General features: G+C 44.7%; 1 protein-coding gene across 2 annotated transcripts in view; it reads left to right on the forward strand.

The window, feature by feature from the left end:
- Positions 1–22,685, forward strand: part of TRPM1 (transient receptor potential cation channel, subfamily M, member 1) — a 135,195-nt gene that overhangs the window by 75,383 nt on the left and 37,127 nt on the right. For both annotated transcript variants that reach the window (XM_008568542.1, XM_008568543.1), the window contains 7 exons: positions 388–488; positions 12,100–12,273; positions 13,188–13,322; positions 14,305–14,355; positions 16,913–17,053; positions 17,920–17,949; positions 19,836–20,128. In XM_008568542.1, the coding sequence (XP_008566764.1) occupies positions 388–488; positions 12,100–12,273; positions 13,188–13,322; positions 14,305–14,355; positions 16,913–17,053; positions 17,920–17,949; positions 19,836–20,128 (925 nt within the window). The remainder of the gene's footprint in view (positions 1–387; positions 489–12,099; positions 12,274–13,187; positions 13,323–14,304; positions 14,356–16,912; positions 17,054–17,919; positions 17,950–19,835; positions 20,129–22,685) is intronic.

Here is a 22,685-nt window from a genome sequence, read left to right on the forward strand (position 1 = left end):
CTTGCAGGCTGGGGAGCTGGTACTCTTGGGGTGGTCAGGCCATGGGGTGTCTGGAAGATATTTGGGTAGTCCCAGAGTTCCTGCCCTTTTGCAGATGAGGGTCCTGAGTCACTGGGTTCCTCCACTGTCCCTCCCAAGAAAACCGTGCAGAGCTAGCATGGAACAAGCTGGCTTTTTCCTTCGTCCTAAGAAGCTCTTTGAGATTAGGGAGCTCTTAGCTCCTGGGGCCGCAGGGGCGATTCAGGGGCAAAAGGCAAGGCGGCGATGCTTATTAGCTCCAGGCCAGCGCTGAGCCTGCCCGGGAGGCCTGTGTTCACTGCCCACACCTGCCAAACCAGGCAGCCCAGGCACAGAGTGAAAAATCACTCTTGTTTCTTGCCTTTCCAGGAACAAATGTATCGGCTCCAGATCAGCTGAGCTTGGCCCTGGCTTGGAACCGCGTTGACATAGCTCGAAGCCAGATCTTTGTCTTTGGGCCCCACTGGCCGGTGAAACTAAGTTTTTTCAATTCATATCACTTACCATGACTTTGTACAGATGATGTACTAGTAGTATGTTCTCTCTTGTGCCATGGATCTCAGGAAATTATCTGGGGTTTCTGATGATCTGATGTGTAAATCCATTAGGATTATTAGAAGATGTTGCTGTTTAACTTCAAAGAACAAACAAGAAGTAAGAGCCATGAGCACTAATTCCAGATTCAAACCAGTCCTCTTGAAGAAATTAACCACTAAATATTTTATCTTTGCTGTTGAAAGCGGGGTTTCACCTTTTTAAAGAAAAAGAAGAAAGAAAATATCTCATTAAATGAAATACAATGCTCCCATCCAGGGCACTGAGTTTTCATATTGTTTCATGAAACCCTGGAGACTCAGAGAAGTCTGTGCATGTGTGTGTGTGTGCATGTACGTGTGTCTGATGTGTATTTGATCTTTGGGTGTTGTGTTTGTGGTACAGTGTTTGTGGTGTAGTTTACTGCGTCTTGTGTGGTGCGTCCGTGTACAGCATGTTGGTGGGGTAACGTGAATGTGTGATGTGTGATGTATGTGTGTGGTGTCTGTGTGTGAAGGTGTGTAATGTGTGTGGGGGAGTACAGCATGGGTGTATGTGGGTATGTAATATGTGAGGGAATGCCAGTGTGTGAGATAAGTGGTGCAGATGTCGTGGAGGGAGTGTCTGTGTGTATGTGATATGTGCTGTGTCTGTATGTGTGTGGTTATGTGTAGGATAGTCACGTGTGTGGGCATGGGTGGTATTGTGTGTCTGTATGGCTATGGGGGAGTGCACTGTGGGAGACATGGTGTGTGTGCATGTGCACACACACACACACACACACACAGTGAGCACTGTGATAGACAGCTCTAGGCCTCCTACTCCTCTTTCAATCAAAGCAGCTTCTTTGACCCATTTTGTAGATTGGGATTCAGGGTAAACTTTTGTTTGCAAAAAGAGCTCTGCTGCTTAAAAAGGGGGGTGAGGGTAACTAGAGGGTTCATGTCAGGTTTTAAATACTGTATGTCTTAAAACATGCCTGGCATATTGCTGCATAAATGCATTTCATTTTTTGCAACAATTAATTTTTATCAAATTAGTGGGACCAGTTTATGGAAGAAGATGAATATATGAGTATTAAAGAAATAAGATATTGGGAGGGGGAGTGTTTGTGTGTGTTGCTTATTGAATTATCCAAATTAAGAAAAATAGTACCATACCTTGAATATTTGCATTTCCTTTTTAATCTTTTGGATTCTTTTCACTCTTAGTAAAGGAATTCAGAGCAAAATTAATTACTCCATGAATGGTTATGAGGCAGAATGCTGTGGCAAAGAATCTAGAAGATTCCAGAATATTTAACAAGGAAGGGCTTGCTATTCAGAAGGTCTTAAGACCTTCTACTCAGGAAGAAGGAGTCCTGGGATCTTTGTTTTATTCTTTTTCAGAGAGTAGCAGCTTCGCTGAGGACACATTTCCAAGTCAGCCACAGGGAGAGAGCCATGATTTCCAGAATGTAGAAAGAGCTGAACCGAGGGAACTGGCCCCGACATGCAGGCCCTGTGTGGTCTAAGTGACCACCTACATCCCATCTTCACATTATAAAAGCAATAAGTAATTTTTAGAAGATGTAGAAAATAGAGACACACTAAAAGAAGGAAACAATGACTCATACCCCACCACTACAGAAAAACTCTGCAGTACTGGGTGTGTTTTATAATCTCATTTTTCTGCTCAATGTATTGGCATTAAATGTTCTTCAACTATCTTTTTAATGCTGCTCAGTATTCTTTGCTTTCTATTACCCACTTCATACAAAAATATGGTTTTAATATTAAATAATGAAGAAGACCATAAAATGACAATCAGAAAACCCCTGACCCACCTCGAAAGCATTTAACTATCTCTATGTTCAGGGGTCCCAGCAATCGCCTCCATACATTGACATGGCCCGTTTTATCACTCTTTCTTGATGGATGATGTGCAGACATACCCATCAGTTCTCCACTTCAAAATAGAAAGAAGTGGATTGCTTGCATTGCTTCCACCTCCCCCAGCCTTCTATATTTGACAGTTGCCTGCTGAATTCTTTTATTGGTCACCTTTATAATCATCTATTTATTCAATCAACTTCAGGTCCTATTTTGTAAAATGAGGAATTAGCTCAATACTTCTTCCTCTCCTTACACCTCCACAATTCATCAGCTTCTCCTTTTGTTTGGTTGATATAGTTAGCATTTACATACCATTTTTTTAGTCATTATTAAGATTCTGTTTACATCTTGCTCTTTAATCATCATTAAGTTTTCATTCTTGGTCTCTGTGTTGATTCCAAAAATGAAGAAACCAGCAGATTTTACACTGTTGTGATTACACAGAGGTTGTTCACTGCTGAACCCAACAGTAGGGTTGAATTCAAAGAGAAGGAAAGGCAGCCCTGGGTCACTCACCTGGCCCACACAAAGGAAACGGGACAAACATCAAGGTTTTTATAGTTCATCAATTATTTAAAATTTTGTGACATTTTAGTTTCCATTATATTTGGACCATGACTTCTTTGAATAGATAGATTTTTGCTTTTCTCTGCATTTCTAATTGAGTCTCTTCTTTTTCCTTAACATTGGCCTTCACATCATGAAGACTTATCTGTTTTCTTAATCATTACCATCTTGTTTCTTCTGGAAGAATCTTTCGAAGCCCCATGAGTTCCTGCCCCCATCTGCCCTGGATGCTCTCAAAGCCTGCTGTTCTCTGAGACCACTGCTTCCTAGACCTCATATTTTACTCCCTCTCAGATTCCTTTTTCATTTTGCTAGTGCATATCCTCAAGTAACTTTTTCATGAAAGCATGTGGAAAGATTACCATTCTGTGTCTTTTCATGTCTGAAAAATGCCTGCCACACACAAGGCTAATGATTGTCTTATGGTTCTCATTCAGTTACAGATGAACCACTATTTTCTCTCAGATACATTTGAAGATCTGCTCCTTATTTCTTGGTGCTTTGAAATTTCACAAGTACACATGAAATGAAAATAGAAGTATGTACAGAATACATACTCAAGCACTCAAATCCCCACTCATGTATCCATTCATTCTGCTTGGCTGTTAAAGGCCCCTTTATGCTGAAGACCTGAGCCAGCTCTGTGAACTTTTCTTCTATCATTTCTTTGAGTATTTTTTTTTCTTTGTTCATTTTCTCTCTCATCTGAAATTCCTATTTTTTTAAAGTTTATTTATTAATATTATTATTTTTTTACATTCTAAGATGTTCCTGTGGAGCAGTTGGAGGGAGGGGGAGAGGGGAACAGGGAAGGAAATAGGGTGGGAGAAGGAGGGAGGAGGGAGGGCATGATTGAGGCCTGTGGCACCCCCCTCATTCCAGCAGGGGAGCCCAGAGTGCTTCCTGTGGTGGCCTGGTGGTCATCGCTGGGCTGGTTGTGGGTGTCAGGGGGCATGGCTGAGACCCCCAGCCATCCCTGCTCCTTGGCTTGGTAGCCCAGGGGGCTTCCAGTTCTTCTAGGTTTTATAGGTATTCTTTGGTGATGTGAGACCTTTACTAGTTAATATCAAACTTTGTCTCTGGTCTGTGAGTATTTTGTCTTTTCCTTCACTTCTGTGTTGGATTATTAGCTACTCCCACCACTTAAACTCTGCAGTGGAACTAATTTGTTGTCCTTTGCTTACTTCTAAAATGGGGGAACTTCCTGTGGGGACCAGTGCTTGAGCCCTGTGGTTGAGCTAAATTGTTGCTTTGTTGCTGATTCTCTGGGGAAGGCTTTTTGTGCAGCTCAGGTTTTTTTTTTTTTTTTTGAACCGGTCTGTATGTGGGATCCGAACCCTCGGCGGGAGCACCACCGCGCTCCCAAGTGGCGCACTGTAGCAGTGCGCCACCGGTCCGGCCCGCAGCTCAGGTTTTAATTGTTGACCTTATATATATTTCTGTGAGGTCCTGTGAGGTCCAATACACCTGGGTTGTATGGAAACTCTGGTCTGGGCCTGAGACTTTTCAGCAAACTGCACCCCCTGCAGTTCTATATTCCTGACCAGTCTCCTCTGAGTGGTCCTGCACTGATTGGGGGGCAGATCAGCTGTCCATGCTGTGTCACAGTGTTCCCCTGGTGGGCCCATCTCCCCCACCGCCCACACTCCAAACACTTTTCATGGCATGGGCCATGTGCAGTGACACACTGGCCTCTGAGTGGCTCCTGTTTTCAGTTGTTCTGGCTCCTCACTCTTGCGTGGGTCCACGGGAACCCTGTTAGTGGTCTTGCTGGCCTGAGGGCCACCAATGCCCTCTTCTCCCCTGCCGCCTCTAAGCAACTTCATATGAAGGGCACGGCTGCAGCTTTCGTCAGCTCTTGCTCCATGTGCTCACCAGGGCCAGCCTTGAAGTGGCCTAAATTCAAAATGCTAGCTTCTCATCATAGCTTCTCCTGCCTTCATGCACTTCATAGGTCTCTCCTCCTCTTCCCTTGAGCTCTAGCATCCCCAGCTTGGCTGTCGTTGCTTTTTAATAGTTGTAAATTGGTTGATTTGTGGGAGAGAGTGATGCTGTGGACCGTCTATTCTGCCATCTTGTGTACTCCTGGAATTCCTATTAGTCAAGCAAATACTGGTCCCTTTTTGCTGGATTGACCCTTCATTCCCTCATTTTCATCTCTCTATCCTTTTTCAGTATGTTTTTGGAAATCTCAACTTTTTCTTCAGCTTTCATACTAATTTTTAAAATTTGGGGCAATCATATTTTTATTATCTAAAAAAACACTCTTGTTCCCTGATGCTTCCATTTTCATATGAGTCTATTTTTATCTCATAGATGCAATATCTGGGGATACAAATTGGATTTTTAAAGTTTTCTTCTGTTCCCTGCATGATCTCTATTTTCTCCCTTGTCAGCTCTCCCTTTATTCATTTTGTCCTTTTCTGTTATGCTGTTGATTTTCTCAAATGCTGTAGATTCTTGGTTGTTCATCCACATTTCAGGAAAAGGGACAGGATTGCCTAGTTTGTATGGAAGCCTACTTTGCCAACAGTTTTTCTCCTCCCTAAGAGGATGCTTGGGAAGGGTAGTGTCCACTGAACAGCTTTGCTTTGCCATGTGCAGATTGGAGCAGGCTAGTGAGACTCTGTGCCTCCTTGTGCAGGCCCTTCCCATGCCCCAGCAGACATCCTTCCAGTTTCTCCTGGGAGTGAACCCCAGGAATGCAGTTACTTTCCCTGCACCCACTTACCACAGTGGCAGCCTGGAGTATGGGAGGGAATAAGTAGTCTCCAGACCATCCTTCCACTGATCCCCTGGCCTTCTGCCCACCACCTATTCAAGATACAAAGTGCATCTTCTATCAGAGGTTATCTGGTCACACCTCTATAGAAACATCCACATTATACATTTTGGGTTTCATATTCCTCTCCATGGCTTTAACTGGCCCATCAGTACTTCCAGAAATTTGTTAATAACTCTAGTCTGCCTCTTCTTCCTAAAATGGACTTTTCCTTTTTGTAGTTCTCTGTTCTCATTTAAGTAGTACTTTGAGAAGAAGGAAAGGCATAAAATATATGCTCAGACTGCAGCCTGGAACCAAAAGTCCTTCTCCGTCTCTCTACAATGGAATATTGGTCTCCTACATCTTCCTTTAGTAGCTGAAGCACTCAGGAAGCTATGTGCCTGTGAATCTTTAGTCTTTCCAGAATTCTTGATATAATAGAGAGTTGTGGTAGGAAGGACTTAAGAATTCCAATACAACATATTAATCCTAGGTCTGATTTGTTATATTTTACTAGTCAAAATTCCTCCATCTATATTTTCTAACATTAAACCCCAAAACAAAAGTTTCCTTAGAGTATAATGATAGTTACCAGGGGCTAGAATGTAGGGGATGGGGAGATGTTGGTTAAAGGGTACAACGTTTCATTTAGACAGAGGAAAAAGTTCTGGCGATCTATTGTACAGCATGTACAGCATGGTGACTATAATTAATAATAATGTCTAGTACACTTGAAAATTGCTGAGAGTAGATTTTAAATGTTCTCATCACAAAAATAAGTATGTGGAGTGATGGCTGCTTCCCAGCTCTGAAGTAGCTCTAATTGCCCTCATTCTATAGTTTTGAAAAAAAAAAAATTGACACCCCAATGGGTTAAATGATTATTCCCATCTTTACTCAGCACACTTTAAAATAGCTCATAAGTCAAAGAAAAATTATCAAGGGAAATTTAAAAATATTTTGAACTAGATGAAAATGTAAATAGACATAAAAATTTGTAGGAGGCAGCAAAAGCAGTGCTGAGAGGGAAATTTCTAGCACTGAATGCACACATTAGGAAAGAAGACCCAAAACCCACAATCTAAGCTTCCACCTTAGAAAACTAGAAGAAGAAGAGCAAATTAAATCTAAGACAATCAGAAGAAAATAAACAACAAATGTAGAGCAGAAATCAATGACAATGAAATAAGAAATCAATAGAGAATATCAACATAACCAAAATCCAGCTCTTTGAAAATATCAATAAAGCTGATGAGCCTCTAGCCAGGCTAAGAAAAAAAGAGAGAAGACACAATTACTAATATCAGAAATGAAAGAGGGGACCCCACTACAGATCCCACAGACATTAAAGGGATAATAAAGGAATATTATGAACAACATCCCCAGCAACTGACTATTCAACCCATAGTTGAGGTTGTGAAGGGGAATTTTCTCTCTCTGGACATGATCCATGGCATCCCACATCCTTTTAAAAGTGTGGTGTCCACAGTTTAACACCCTGTGTTAGGTGTGATCTTACCTACACAGTCCTGTGGGACTGTCACCTGCCTTGTGCTGGCTCTACACTTCTAGTAACACAGCAGCATATAATCTTTTTACGCATATTAGGTTTCCACATGCAGAAGTTTCCAAGGGTTTTGTCATATGTAATCTCTGCTAATCCACACCTCCCTCATCCTGCAGTTCTGGGTTTAGTGGTTCTTGGGCCAAGTGGACCAGGTGGAAGATGTTTTTCCTTGTTACATATCACCTTGCTAGATTCCATTCATTATGTCAGCCTGTCGAGATTTTTAAAATTTTGATGTTATCATCTGTCTCATTTCTTCTCAACCTAAAAAATGCCACAAGCATGCACCCCTCTCTTGTTCCTGGGATCACTCCAGAATATTCATTTCCAAGCTATTTTAGTTGGAAGAGCCCTTTCTACAAACAGCATTTAGTGCAGAGCCTCAACATATAAAGCAGATAAGAGCCAAACCCAACTCATCAGCCTCTTTCCTCTGGGCAGCCCCTGAAGCCACTCCTCAGAATCAAGGGCTCTGCCAGCCCAGGCCAAAAGCTGCTCCTCTGAGATTACAACCAGTGCTCTTAGAATCTTGCGGTGTGACAATGAAGGCAGAGTAGGGGAACCTGTTTGAGCATCCAGGAACTCTCTTACCATGCCTGACCACATCTCTGCTATCTTTTCATTCTCCTGAGTAGCAAAAACAGAAGCCTCAAGAGAGGAGGAGGGACTGCTGTGTCACTTCTCATTTGCTCAGCAGCAAGTGGGGAATTAATCTCTTCTTTCATCTTCTAGAAACAAATCAAACTTTAAAAAAAAAAGTCTACATTATTGCTCATTCATTCATTTCACAAATGTTGGTCAACTGCATCCTGTGAGCCAGGCCCTTGTCCTAGGTGCTGGAGACATGGGGGTGAATAAAACAGACCTGCTGAAGCCCTTACCGAGCTGGTGTTGGGATAGACATAGAGTTGGGGAGTGGGCAGGAGGGGGGAGGCAGACACAAAACAGGCAATCAGACAAATAAGTATTAGATGACAAATTGTAGCAAGTGCTGAGAAGGAAAACACACGTTGCCATGAGAGAGAATGTGGGGGCTGGGGTGGGCGGACTAACTTGTACTGAGGCACCAGGGAAGGTCTTCCTGAATAAATGGAACAAACACTGAGACTGACAGGTGTGTAGATGCAGGCTGGTGAAAAGTGGGGGGCAAGCACCTTCCATGCAGAGCAAAGAGCACGTGAGAAGAGACTGAGGCAAGAAAGAGCTAGACATTTTCAAGTGTCTAGAAAAAGTCCAGTGTGGCTGGAATGCAGAGGGAGAAGGGAGGGACTCAGGAGGAGGCTGCAAGTCAGCCAGGAGCTGGGTCTTAAGAGCTTGGGGACCCACTTGAGGACTTTTTTTTTTTAAGCAATAATAAACATTTGTTATCTCACAGTTTCTGTGGGTCAGGAATTTGGGAGTGCTGTGGCTGGGCAGTTCTGGCTCAGGGTCCCTCATGAGATTGTAGTCGAGCTATTGGCTGGGGCTGCAGCCATTTGAAAGCTTGAGTGGGGCAGGAATCCACCTCCATAACAGTTCACTCAGTAGCTTGCAAGTTGGTGCTGGCTGTTGGCTGGAGGCCTCAGTTGTGCCCATGTAGACCCTCCACAGGGCTGCTGGATGTCTTCACAACACGGCAGCTGACAACTTTAGATTTTCCTTCTGGTCTTTTCCCTTTGTTTCCTTCAATTGCTGTATCACTTTGCTTATTCCTCACTTTTTTCCTCAATTTTTTATTGTGGTAAAATAAACATAACATAAAATTTACCATCTTAGCCATTTTTAAGTGTACAGTTTAGTGATATTAAGTACTTTCACACTGTTGTGCTATCATCACCACCATCCACCTCCAAAACTTTTTCATCTTGCAAAACTGGAACTCTGCACCCATTAAACACTAACTCCCCGTTCCTCCCTCTGCTCCGCTCCTGGCAACTACCATTCTACTTTCTGTTCTTACGAGTTCGACTATTTTAGGTACCTCATATAGGAGGAATCATACAGTATATGTCCTTTTGCGACTGAATTATTTTACTTAGCATAATGTCTTCAAGGTCCATCCCTGTTGTAGCATGTGTCAGAATTTCCTTCCTTTTTAAGGCTGAATAATATTCCACTGTATATACATACACCACATTTTGCTTATTCATTTATCCATTGACAGACATGTGAGTTGCTTCTACATTTTAGAATGATGATGCTTTCAGTTCTTTTTGGTATATACCCAGAAATGGAATTGTTGGATCATATGGTAATTCTATTTTTAATTTTTTAAGGAAACACTGTACTTCTTCCATAGCAGCTGCACCTTTTTACCTTCCTACCCATAGTGCACAAGGGTCCCAATTTCTCCGCATTCTCACCAACACTTGTTATTTTCTGTTGTTTTGATAACAGCCATCCTAATGGGTGTGACGTGGTATCTCAGATGGTTTTGGTTTGTATTTCCCTAATGATTAGTGGTGTCGCGCATCTTTTCATGTGCTTATTGGCCATTTGCATATCTCATTTGGTGAAATGTCTATTCAAGTCCTTTGCCTGATTTTGAATCAGGTTGTTTTGTTGTTGTTGTTGTTGTTGTTGTTGTTGCTGCTGCTGCTGCTGCTGTTGTTGAGTTTTAGGAGTTCTCTATATATTCTGGATAATAATCATGTATATGATTTGCAAATATATCCTCCCATTCTGTAGGCTGCCTTTACTCTGTTGATAGTGTCTTTTCATGCACAAAATTTTTTAATTTTCATGAAGTCTAATTTTTTATTTTTCATTTTTCTGCCGATGCCTTTGATGTCATGTTCAAGAATTGAATTGCCAAGTCCAATATTGTGACACTTTTGTGCTGTGTTTTCTTCTAAGCATTTTATAATTTTATTTTTTCTGCTTAGGTCTTTGATCCCTTTTGAGTTAATACCTGTATGTAATGTAAAGTAAGGGTCAACTTCACTCTTTTGCATGTGAGTTTCCAGTTTTTTTCAGCACCATTTGTTCAATGCTGTGTCACTTTTTCATGCAGGACCATGACGGTCTTGTCCATGTGAGGAGTCAACCAAGACACTTTTTTCATCCACATCACTGTGTTGACCAGGAACTATGCAAATGCACACCTCCCCCAACATAATCTCTGCCCCACCAAGATTTTAAGCAGCAGGTTACACGTTTCCATTTATGTATTTAAAGATCACTCTGGACTCAATGTGGAAAACACATTGGGTGGATGCCATAGCAGATGTGTGGGGCCCTGTTGACAGGCTAGTGAAATAATTCAGGTGAAAGATGGCTGGGGCAGTGGCAGAGTAAAAGGCAAGAAGTGAATAGAACTAAGCAATATTCAGCATTGACCATGAGTGCCCTTAGGGATGGGTTAATCATGGTGCAGGGCAGTGGGGACAGCGTGATGTCAGCATCGACCCCCATTCTCTGGCTTGCACAACTGGTAAGTTGTGCTGCTACTTCACTGAGATCAGGGACACTGGAGGAGGAATAGGCTGGAGGGGAGGTCCTGAGTTTTGCACATAATGAGCTTAAAGAATCTTTGAGATTGGCAAGTGGAGATGCTGAGCAGCCAGCAGGAACTCTGTAGAGAGAGGTGGACTGAGATAGAAGGGAGAGGTTGCATGAAAATAAATAGTGACTGCTCTGGGGCATCAGGAGAGAGAGCAGAGTGGGAGGCAAGGGGCTCAGGACAGTGCCCGGGGAGCCTTGACTTTTAAAGCTGCACTGAGAAGCAGTGGCCAGACAGAGAAGAGGAAAGCAGGAGCCTGTGTGCAGAGAAGCCGAGGGGAAGGGCTGAGGAGGCAGCAGGCAGTCACAGGCTGAGAAACTGAGAAATGCCCATGCAGAGGGCACCACCACGGTGGTCAGTGACCATAGTCAGAGCTGCAGACAGACAGGAGGCTACAGAGCACGTGGAGGGGAGAGGGGCAGGGGAAGGAACCTCCACATGCAGATGACTCACCAGGAGAGCTTGGAGGGAAGAGAAGGCAGGCCTGGCATGAGAGGACACCAGCTGGAGGCTCAAGGTTGTCTGCTTGCTGGCTCTGGGTCAGCACCAGGATGCGCCCCCATGTTCTCACTTGACCAGGAGGCTCGGCCCAGGACAGGCCCCTTTCTGCTCTCCCTCCTAGTCCCTTGAGTAGAGCACACTCTCCCATTGAGGAACCCATCTGCTGCTGCACTGCCTGCACCTCAGTGACCCCAGGGAGGGCCTCTTCATGCACCAACGAGCCCTACCTCATGTGTATGCCCAGACAAGCGTTTGCGAGTACATCCATGGTCCCTGACCCCTCATAACCATTTTAATCATTTTCTCCTGGTATCAGATGACTACAGGCACATCTCACCCTTTCCTTTGTACAGAAACACATCAGTCAAAAGTCAGCCACCTTCAGTACACAAAGCTGCCATGTCAAGCGTGTGTGTGCACATCAGCAACAGTGGTTCACAATATCAGGGCCTTCTCCATCAGACGGCCACGCCTGCAGTGACTGAGCATGTGTGTGTGCATCTGCACACGGTGTATATGTGCATGTGTTCATGTGTACATGTATGCGGGCATGTATGTATACTGGGTGGGTGTGCGTGTGTACACTTGGTGCATGCACGTGTGCATGTGTGGGTATGCATTGTGTGTGCGCTTGTATGAGTGTGTGCACATGCATCACGTGTGCGTGTGCATGTTCATGTTTATGCCCTGTGTGCATGTGCACACATATAGAGGTGGGGGTGTCCATGCTCTTGTCTTGGAACAAAGCACAGCTTTAATACCTTTTCCCAACTCTGCTTGCTGTGGACTGCAGCCCCTGGGAAGCCTGGCCCCACCGACAGATAGCAAAGCTACGGAGAAGGAGAAGAAGCCACCCACAACAACCACCAAGGCGGGGAGAGGGAAAGCAAAAGGAAAGAAGAAAGGGAAAGTGAAAGAGGAAGTGGAAGAAGAAACAGACCCCCGGAAGATCGAGCTGCTGAACTGGGTATATGGAAAGTCTCGCCCCCGCGTCTTGGGATCACAGACATCATCCCAAACTAGCACCACCGTCCTTCTCAGGGGAGGACAGTTCTTGTTGCCTTCAGCCCCACCCAAGGCCCTGAGTTCCAGGAGGGAGGGTAAAGGGTTGAAGGAATGGTGTCAACACTGCAAATGGCAATGGCACATTCGCTGCAATGTAGCTGTCAGTTGTCAAAAACACAGAACGGTCCTGCTTTGGGGGGAATGATGCCACCTAGAGAGGAGGTTCTGGTCATCTTGCCCAACAGTAGCTCTCTCCACACAGACATGCAGATGCTGATGTGTGAAAACATGGGAAACAAACAAGTTATTACCAAATAAGTGCAATTCATGCAACAAAACTTCTTTGAAAGATGAGCACGTGACTGGGGGTGGGGGGTAACAGCAGAGGGCTGAGCTGGAGCCGGGCCATGCATTGCTCAGTGATCTCACCGTCTCACCACAGCCAGGGCTCAGGCAAGACAGGGCAGCAGGCCTCCGGGTGACTCATGCCAGCCATCACCACATCCACTCACCGACACGGCGCCCTGGTGGCCTGCCCTCGTGGTCCCACTGCTGCCATGTAGCTCAGTCCAGGAAGCAAAGGGTAGAAACTGGACAGAGAAATGCCAGAACAGCTGTAGCTCTGAATCCTCTTCAACTTATTTTAGAAAACAGGAAATCATCTACAAACTTTGATAGAGCATGTAGGGCCTGAACAGAAGAAAGGAGAGAGGAGATGGGGCATGTGCATTCAAGACAAGGAGCATAGAGAACCATGTCCAGAAGACTCCAGGGTCTGGGGGTCAGAATATGCTTTCCTTAGCGTTTCCCGGCAGCCTCCTGCACTGTGTCTCGCGAGCAGGCCACTCACGGGCTCCTATTCCTTGGTTTGTGCAGGTGAATGCTTTGGAGCAAGCGATGCTGGATGCTTTAGTCTTAGATCGTGTGGACTTCGTGAAGCTCTTGATCGAAAACGGAGTGAACATGCAGCACTTTCTCACCATCCCGAGGCTGGAGGAGCTCTACAACACGGTGAGCAGTCCAGGAGCAGGGAGCACAGGGGGAGGAGCCATCTGAGCATGTTTGCTGCTGGTGCTCAGTGAATGTACTCAGAAGGGCGCAGAACCACTGGGACAAGTTTCAGCTGGAAGGTCCATATTTAAGAGCGGGCAGCAGGCTACAGCCTATGTTCACCTTCGTATCAGCTACTGCCATGCCCTGCCAGCCACTGCCTCCTCGAGTAGACAGACTCCTGTCCCACACTTGTTTATACAAAGAAAGACTCTAGCTTCTGAAGTCATTAGCAGAGTGCAAAGTTCCCAGGGGTGAGCAGTCAATTGTTCCTTGGGACCCTCACATTTTATGAGGCTTTGGTGAGAAATGCAGACCTAAGTTTTCACAGCAAGGAGCTCTGCTGTATTAGAATGAAAGTGTTTGAATGAAATCCCTTTTATTGATATTATTGCGAGTTTTGAGAATTTACATTTCCTTCCCTGTTCTAAGATTTTAAGTAGCAAAAATAGTCCTTGGCTGTTGCTTGCTACAATTTGGTAAATTTTTAGCACTATATTGTACATCGTAAGATATTCTTTAAAATGTAGTCATGTGCTGCATGACAATATTGTGTCAACAGACCACATACATGACAGTTGTCCCATAAGATTATAATGGCTATACCATACAGCCTAGGTGTGTAGTAGGCTATGCCATCTAGGGTGTGTAAGCACACTCTTTGATGTTCGCACAATGACGAAATCACCTAATCTCACATTTCTCAGAACATCCCTGTCAAGTGACTCATGACTGTAATTCAATAAAAAGTCTTTCACATATTTTTGAGTGCATTGGATACTTCTTAACCATGACCAGCTCTATCCTATAAAAGAAACAGGCTGATAGTGCGTTGTTGTACACCGGTTCTCACTATTTGGTAATTCTATACTGTAGGGAAGGATTTGGCTCCAAGAGTTGAAGAGAAAAATGTATTTAATATGGCTAAATGCTTCTCTTGCAGAGACTGGGTCCACCAAACACACTTCATTTGCTGGTGAGGGATGTAAAAAAGGTCAGTCTGTCTATTGTTTGATAACCCTTACCTATTGGTATCTTTCACTAAAATGTCTCTTTGAAGCAATTTTTTAACTTCCAAAATGTGTTATCTTCTTATTTGAGGCATTGGAGTAATGAATTCCTCCCTTCATTAAAGTTCACTTAAAGTTTCAAGTTTACTTAAAACTATAAAAACAAAGGATAATCTTTTTTAAGTGAATGTGCATTTCCACATGTGACAGGGACATGCTGAATTATGTCCCTTGATTATGGGTTGGTGCCATGGCCAAGGCCAGGGTCAGCAGCTGGGTGAGGGTCCTGCCATCCACTGACCTGAGCTGGTACCACCATCTGTCAGGGCAGCCTAGTGTCTTATGTCCACCTTAAGGTCTCTCCCTTGTGCACTGAGCCTCCTTCAGAAGCACCAGAGAAGGTTCTGCAGTGCACTCTGTGTGTCCTGTTGGCTGCAGCACTTAGTCTGGGCCCTTTCTATCCCCTCATTAAGCGACAGCTGCTTTTCCCACTTTCTGCTGCTGCTGACTCCTTACACTCTGTCTTCCGTCAGGGCATTTCTTGCGTCATGTCGCCATAGATTGGAGGACCGGATTGGGTTCACAGAAGATAGCTCATTTCACTAGAACTCAATCACTGGCATGCAGAGTGTGTAACGTGTGTTCATACTCTGAGCAAGGGAAAACAACTCAAATGTGAGAATAGGGTTTTCAGCCAGAGTCCTAGATAGCCTGCTCATTTTCATACAAATATTGAATGTTAATAATGTGAGAACGTGACTTCTAAAAACATTCATGGATCAGAATGGAATCAGTGGATCTGGGGATAAGCAGGACCTCTGAGACTCTCTGGCTCAATGCCCTTGTTTTCCTCATAAGGGATCCAGCTTCCCCTAGAGGACCCAGTTAGAAGATAGATTAGGAAGAGCAAACATTCAAAAGTCCAGGCCCAGTCACTTCTCACCCAAATGGCTTCATTAACCTTCCTCTCTCCTCCAGTCCCATCTTTCCCACCATCCCCTGCCTAAAACCCTCCAAAGTCTCCCCATGGGCCACAACACAATCTGAACTTGTACCAAGAAACATGCACCCCACTGAGCCTGTCCCATGTCCACATCCCCTACTCTTTCCCATCACGTCCCCACCACACGGTGCACTGACCCTACCTGACACTCCAGTGCCCAAGAAGTCCATGTCCAGTCTGGACCAGGCCTTGCTCCCATCTGCAGTGCTCTTCCTCTGCATCCCCTGCTGTCCCTATCCTGTCTGCTCCTAGCTACCTTGGGTGTCAACTTCTCCAGGAAGCCCTTTCTCAACCTCCACCCGCCAGGGAGAGTCGGGCAGCTCCTGCGCATCGCATGTGCAGTTGCCTGGGGGCGTGGACAGCTGTGGCCCTCTCCACCAGCAGTGAGCTCCTTAGGGCAGGCTGTACCTCCTTAACTCTGCATGTGGAATTCCCCGCAAGGCTGAGGAACACAATAGGGGCTGAACACAAATATGCTGCATGAGCGAAGGGTTTAGCCCATGCAGCCAGTCCTGCTGTAAGAGGAAGACATTTGGAATGGGTACTTTCCATGTGATAGACCCCAGGATACCCACATCACTCAGCCATATGAAATTAATCACGCAATAAATGGCACACAGCAGAAAATCCTTATAAACGGCTGGTCAGCTCTGCCTCTTGTATGAGTCTGCCTGCAGGAGAGGAATGGCTGACTCCTGAATGCATGGGCCCCCATCAGGCTCTCCCCTCCTCCCACACACTGACTCTGTCCCAACACACCCTCTTCCATCTTGACTCAAAGCTCTCCTCTTGGCTGACTCCCGATCACTCCAGATAGTCTGTATGCCTCTGTTCTCACTAAAGATTGGGGGGGGGGGGGTCCCCCGAAAAATGGCTGACTCCTGAATGCATGGGCCCCCATCAGGCTCTCCCCTCCTCCCACACACTGACTCTGTCCCAACACACCCTCTTCCATCTTGACTCAAAGCTCTCCTCTTGGCTGACTCCCGATCACTCCAGATAGTCTGTATGCCTCTGTTCTCACTAAAGATTGGGGGGGGGGTCCCCCAGAAAATCACAGGGCGCCAGGCAGAGCTTCCACAATAAAAGCCCCAGCCCCAGGGGGATTCTGTTCCACCCACTGCCTCCCTCATGTCCTCCTCCTTCTGCATGAAATCTGCCCTCTCCCCTGCAAGCCCCTTCTCATCAAAACCCACCTGTTCTTGTGCAGGAAGCCTGCAGCATGCACCCACCACCCTGCCTCCAAATTCACACATGCATGCTACAGACCAGCCTGTCTAAGCCAGGGAGATGCCTGGTCATCGGCCCCACAGCCACATGGGTTCCTAACCCTTTCTTCTCTTGGAAAAGTTAAACCCATTTTCTGGAGCAGGGCTTAACCCTTCACCCCCCTAATCACATGGTGACAGACTGATAATTGTTTCATCTCCCATCCATTACATGAACTCCCACATTGGGGCCGGGATGACATTTTTGCCCAAGGTGTGTGACTAAGCCCACATTCTCACAAGGCCTGAGTCAAACTTCTTTCCTTGCAGAGCAACCTTCCGCCTGACTACCACATCAGCCTCATAGACATAGGGCTCGTGCTGGAGTACCTCATGGGAGGCGCCTACCGCTGCAACTACACGCGGAAAAGCTTTCGCACCCTCTACAACAACTTATTTGGACCAAAGAGGGTAGAACTCAGTGAATGTGCAGTGTTCTGTGGCTGCTGGAGTGACATGTGCTTTCTTGCTGTGTTTTTCAGTAACTCAGCCTGTTCAGAGCCACACTCTGCACCCAGCCCCAAGCATACCTGCCCTGCCTCCCACAGTGACTCTCGGGTCACCCTATGGTGCCCAGCTTCACAGGGGCCATTCTCCTTCCCCCGTTAGCAAGTTGGGCAGCATGGCCCATCAACTGCATCTGCTCTCCTCCTTTGTCCACAGCAGCCTTCCTCCAAGCTCTATGCTACTGTCTCTGCCCTCTGCCATCCATCCCACATCCTACCACAGCAGCTGCCATGATCTTCCAAAGCAAAGGACATGACAATGCACTCCCTGCTCAAAACCACACTGCCTGAGGAATCACGGCCAAACTCATCATCACAGCATCCAGGCTCTCTGCCAGCCGTCCCCACCCTGTCATGGTAGACCACATACCTCTACCAAAATGGAGTTGTCTTACTGTGCCTGCCACAGCTTTCCCTTTGATAAGTGCCTTCAAAATCCTGCTCTTATCAAAAGCCCAACTCAGAAGTCAGGTCTTCCTGAAGCCCGCTCCTCACCCCCACTTACAGCCCCGTAGCTTTGCATCTGGAGTTTTGTTAGGGAACTTCTCTGGTCCTACCTGGAATAAGCATCATGTGTCTGCAGATCCTTCTCCTCAACTGACTAGAGAAGCAAAGTTTCCATATTAAAGCATTTCTTTCCCTTGGATATTGTCTTTAATTGTTAGTGATACAAAGTACATTTTAATCTATTATTATGTCTAGTACTAACAATGCTACTACTAACAGTGATCTGAGTAAATTGATTCTTTTTTCCCTCCTTTTATTATGCAGCCTAAAGCTCTTAAACTTCTGGGAATGGAAGTAAGTAGAATGTGTTTTCAATAGTTTTATGATGTCTTGTTCAAATATATGTAGCCCTTTTAGTTTTGTATTGAACACAAAATTGAACCAGTTTGTTTTCTATGAGTAAATCCACTCTACTGCTGACCAAAAGTTACTTAGAAACTTCGTCAAATTACATAAAAGGATCACACACATTTTAAAAAGGGTAAAAACTACCCAATTAATTTTACAAAGTAAGAAAAATCACAGTTTCAAAAGCTAAGATTAAACAAAAATAAACTGGAGAATATATACATTTTTTTTAAAGGCAGAAAAAAATAAATGCTAAAGAAAGAATACTCAAAAGGAAAGAAAATGATTGTTGGTAAAAATATATATATATATTTACATATATATATATATATAATTTTGTGTATAGGAAACCCAGGAAAATCAACTAGTTTCCTCACAATAGGAGAGAAGTACAGAAATAACCTTAACAAGGAACCTTAACTTAAGAACAAAGCACTAGAAATAAAAACATTTAAATGAATGGAAGAAATGCCATAACACAGGATATTAAGACTGACTATTCCAAAAATCCTTCTCAAATTCACAAGTTAAATACAACCCAGTTCTGTGTGGATTCAGAGTAGAAGGTTTCTGTGTTCACAATTCAGACTGACCTTCAGCATTTTCTCATTGCGTTGTTGAATGTGTGTTCCCACACGGTTATGAGCTTTCCACAATTTCCTATTCTCTCAAACTCTTTACGACAGGTGGGGTTTATCTGTTCCATGAAGGTTTGGTAGAACTCTCCTGTAAAATAACCTGGTCTCAGTGTAGTAGTTTAATTTCACTAACTTTATAATAGCTTTTATAAATATGCATCCATTCAGGTTTTCTATTTTCTAGAGTCAACCTTGGTAATTTTCATTTCCTAGAAAATAATTTATTTCATCTAGACTTTCGCATTCATTGGTATAAACTTATATACCACTCTAATTTTTTCAACATCCTCAGTATCTTCAGTCATGAACAATTCATGATAACGATTGGAGAGACAGGTTCTCCGCAGGGCCCCCAGGCTGCAGCCCACTCCAACCATGCAAGTGCAGGCGAGTTATCCAGACCTTGAGCTGCCAGAAGGAATTCACAACCTCTCAGAATCATCCTAAGAATGAAAGTAGATGATTGATGGGAAAGCCGTTGCAAAAGAGCAAGCACCTGTCTCTGTTATTCCACTGGGTACTGCAGCTCCGTCCTGCAGCAGTCTAAGGCCCATATATCTCCACGCCAATTCTCCAGTTGTGACCTGGCATTTTTACGAATCCTGCTCTGTTTTCAGAACTGTACTCACAATCCCTTTAGGAAATGGGAAATGTCAGCCACCTAGGGCAAAGGACAGTGATCATTCTAAATGGAGCATTTTCTTAAAGCATTGAAGGAAAACCGAAGACATTTTTCTCTCTCCCCTTTTACTTTTTTCCTATTAATTTCTGGTTCAGCTATGTCTGGCAAACAAGTGTGGATACCTTGCCGCATTGGAAGACTTGCCTGAGGAAATAAACTGCGGTCTTTACCTTTCTTGTCATGCTATTTGTATTTAGTTCTTTAGTTTTTGTGTTTTAGTTTTGCAGCATCTCTGCAGTTAAAGTCTTCTGGGAAAAAAAAAAAACTGCTAGCCGAGGGGTATAAGTTATTCAAACTATGCCTTTCAGTTCATTTGGTTTTTGATGGTTTACTTAGCACAAAAAACATGTGCATCTTTTCAAAAGAATTAATATACCGGGTGGAAACTTAAGATGTGCCTTAGAAGTCTCTTTTTTACCTCCGACAGGAGGTTTTCCTTTCTCCAGTAGTTCTGGAACCCTTGGTTGCACATTTATGGTAGAACCATGAAAAACGTGCTCTTCTCCCCTCAGGATGATGAGCCTCCAGCCAAAGGGAAGAAAAAGAAAAAGAAGAAAAAGGAGGAGGAGATTGACATAGACGTGGATGACCCCGCGGTGAGCCGGTTCCAGTACCCCTTCCACGAGCTGATGGTGTGGGCCGTGCTGATGAAACGGCAGAAGATGGCAGTCTTCCTCTGGCAGCGGGGGGAGGAGTGCATGGCCAAGGCCCTGGTGGCCTGTAAGCTCTACAAGGCCATGGCCCACGAGTCCTCCGAGAGTGAGCTGGTGGACGACATCTCCCAGGATCTGGACAACAACTCCAAGTTAGTGTCTAGAGGAGATTTAAGGACCGGGAGAGATTATTGTCCCTTTCAAGGGAGGGGTGGCCAACGTACGTCTCATGTAGGGACAATGATGGTTAAAGCTTGTTCATAACAGAAGAACACCCAGGCTGGTTGGTACGTATGCGTGTAAGTGTGTGCATGCACGCATATATTTGTGCGTGTAAACAAATGCCCATGCACAAATGTTCAACATTTAAAACCTAAAGAACTGAAAAATGGCTAAAGATTGATTAGAATTCATGGATAAATAAGATACATAAAAAGACCATAAAATATGAATGGATAGCATGTCCTTCAGAGAAAAAAAGCAAAATCAGCTTAAGAAATGAATGCAGAAGGACCAATGCTAAGAGAAAGAACCACCAGAGTTCCCCTTGAAAAGTACATTGTAAACAGGAGAGAGCATTTAAAATAGTTACACATGTGAATAAATATTAAAAATATTTTATCCTCCTAAAAAAAAGCTTATTCATACACGGTCTGGGCCAACATGTCAGTATTCTTCCTTCTGTCTCTCTGAGGTGCTTCTGGACTGTCCTTTTTGTTTACTGCCTTCTCACGCAAAGTATTAAAACACAATTTTAATGCAAAGACAATGCAATAAATTTCCTTAAGGAAACACACACTGGAGAGGAAGACAGTGTTATTGAGCCTGCACCCTGGACTGTGAGCTTCACAGTGTTTCTCAGTTTTTTCTCCCACCTTAGGTAGGACAGGAAGCCAGACAAGGCAGAGTTGGGTATTTTCCATCCCCAAGGTCAGCTGGGCTCCTAGCGGGTTAAGCCCAGATAAAATCGTTCCTCCCAAGGGCAGACCCTGTTAAGAACAGAACGCTCCGCTGTATTTCAGAATGGTTTCTCTTTCATTCCCCCTGTTGGAAGCCCAAGGGGATTTTTCTCCTATGCTCACTGTGAGAACCTGGTCTGGGCTCCTGGATGTAAAAGTCACAAAAAGGAGCCCCCATGACTGAGTCTCCCTGGAGGTTTTTTTTTTTTTTCTCCTTTTTGTCTTTTTTACTGACCGGTAACGGGATCGCAACCCTCGGTGTTGCACCTGCACCTCGCTCAGCCAGTGAGCAGGAACCAGTCTCCACATGGGATCCGAACCCTTGGCGGAAGCGCCGCCACACTCCCAAGCGGCGCACTCTCCAGTGCACCACCGGGCCGGCCCCTCCCTGGAGTTTTTACCTCTCAGATTTGTCCATGCTGAGATTCCAGGAATTCATCAGTTACAGTTCAGGTTTTCCTATGTCAGCACTAGTCCCAGTGGAGGTTTCTGCTCCAGTAAGTTGTGATTCTCTGTATCTGCCTGACTGTTTGCCCTGTGACCTCACTTCTCTGACAGAGCTGCTGATTTTCAGCTTGTTCAGCTTTTTACTCGTTAGGACAGACTGGAGACTTTCAAGTTCCTTACATGCCGGACTGGAAACCAGAAGTCTCAGTATAACTTTATAGGCACATAAACTCAAGGCTGATACATCTAACGTCTTTGTTCTCTGAAGCACACTGCTTTTATTTTGGACTCAATGATTTTTTTTCTTTCTTTCTTTTTCTTTTTTTTTTTTTTTTTTTTTTTTTTTTTTTTTTTTTTTTTTTTTTTTTTTGGTGACTGGCTGGTACAGGGATCGAACCCTGGACCTCAGTGTTACCAGCAACTTGCCCCTGGACTCGATGATTTCTAAAATTACTGGCCAATTTCTAAACGTTAGGAATTCAAGGCTGTCTAAAAATGGGGACATGCTCACTACCTCATGAGTTCACAGATGCCATCCCTTGCTTTCTAGAATATTCACAGTGAGGTGTCACTGCAACCTGCAGGGCCTGGGCCAGAAGGTACTGCAGACACGTTTCTCTGCAGAGGACAGAGAAGGACACTCTCCCTCTTCCTCCTTCAGCTCATAATTGGAATAAAATCTCCTATAAAATGGAAAACAAAAAAGAGGGTGACCACTATGGGACCATACGCTCACCACCTTCCATGACAAAAAGTTGAAGAAACTGGGAGTGTTTATGGCTGCCATCAAATATTTGAATCAGGGTCATGTGGAAAAAGGAAGAAATTCCATGTTCAAAATTCAGCTTCTGTCATCTTCTCCATGTCCCCAACTCCTATCACTGCCCGCCATCAGCAGTTAGGTCCCCCTGCTCTGGGCTCTGTCACAACTATACCATGTCACTTTCACAGCAATGGGAATGTTGCGTTCTCTTATAATCAATGAGTTATTGAAGAATTACACACATACAGAAAAAGGCAAATATCCTAAATGTACAAGTTGGTGACTTCACAAACAGAACACACCAGCACCACCAGCACCCAGATCAAGAACCTAACCAGCACCCACAAGCCCTCCTTGTGTAACCTTTCAATGTCCCCCACCCCAGACCCCCACCAAGGGCAGCCACTATTCTGACTTCCAACCCCACAGGTGATGTTCAGGAACTTGCCTTTGCCGTCTTTTCTGTCTGCCTCCCTGATCCGTGCACAACTTAAGGGAAGAGACTTTGTCTTCTCGTCTCTGTGTCCCTGGGGCCTGAGG

Source organism: Galeopterus variegatus, unplaced genomic scaffold, assembly GCF_000696425.1.
Source record: "Galeopterus variegatus unplaced genomic scaffold, G_variegatus-3.0.2 Scaffold422, whole genome shotgun sequence".
Taxonomy (NCBI): Eukaryota; Metazoa; Chordata; class Mammalia; order Dermoptera; family Cynocephalidae; genus Galeopterus; species Galeopterus variegatus.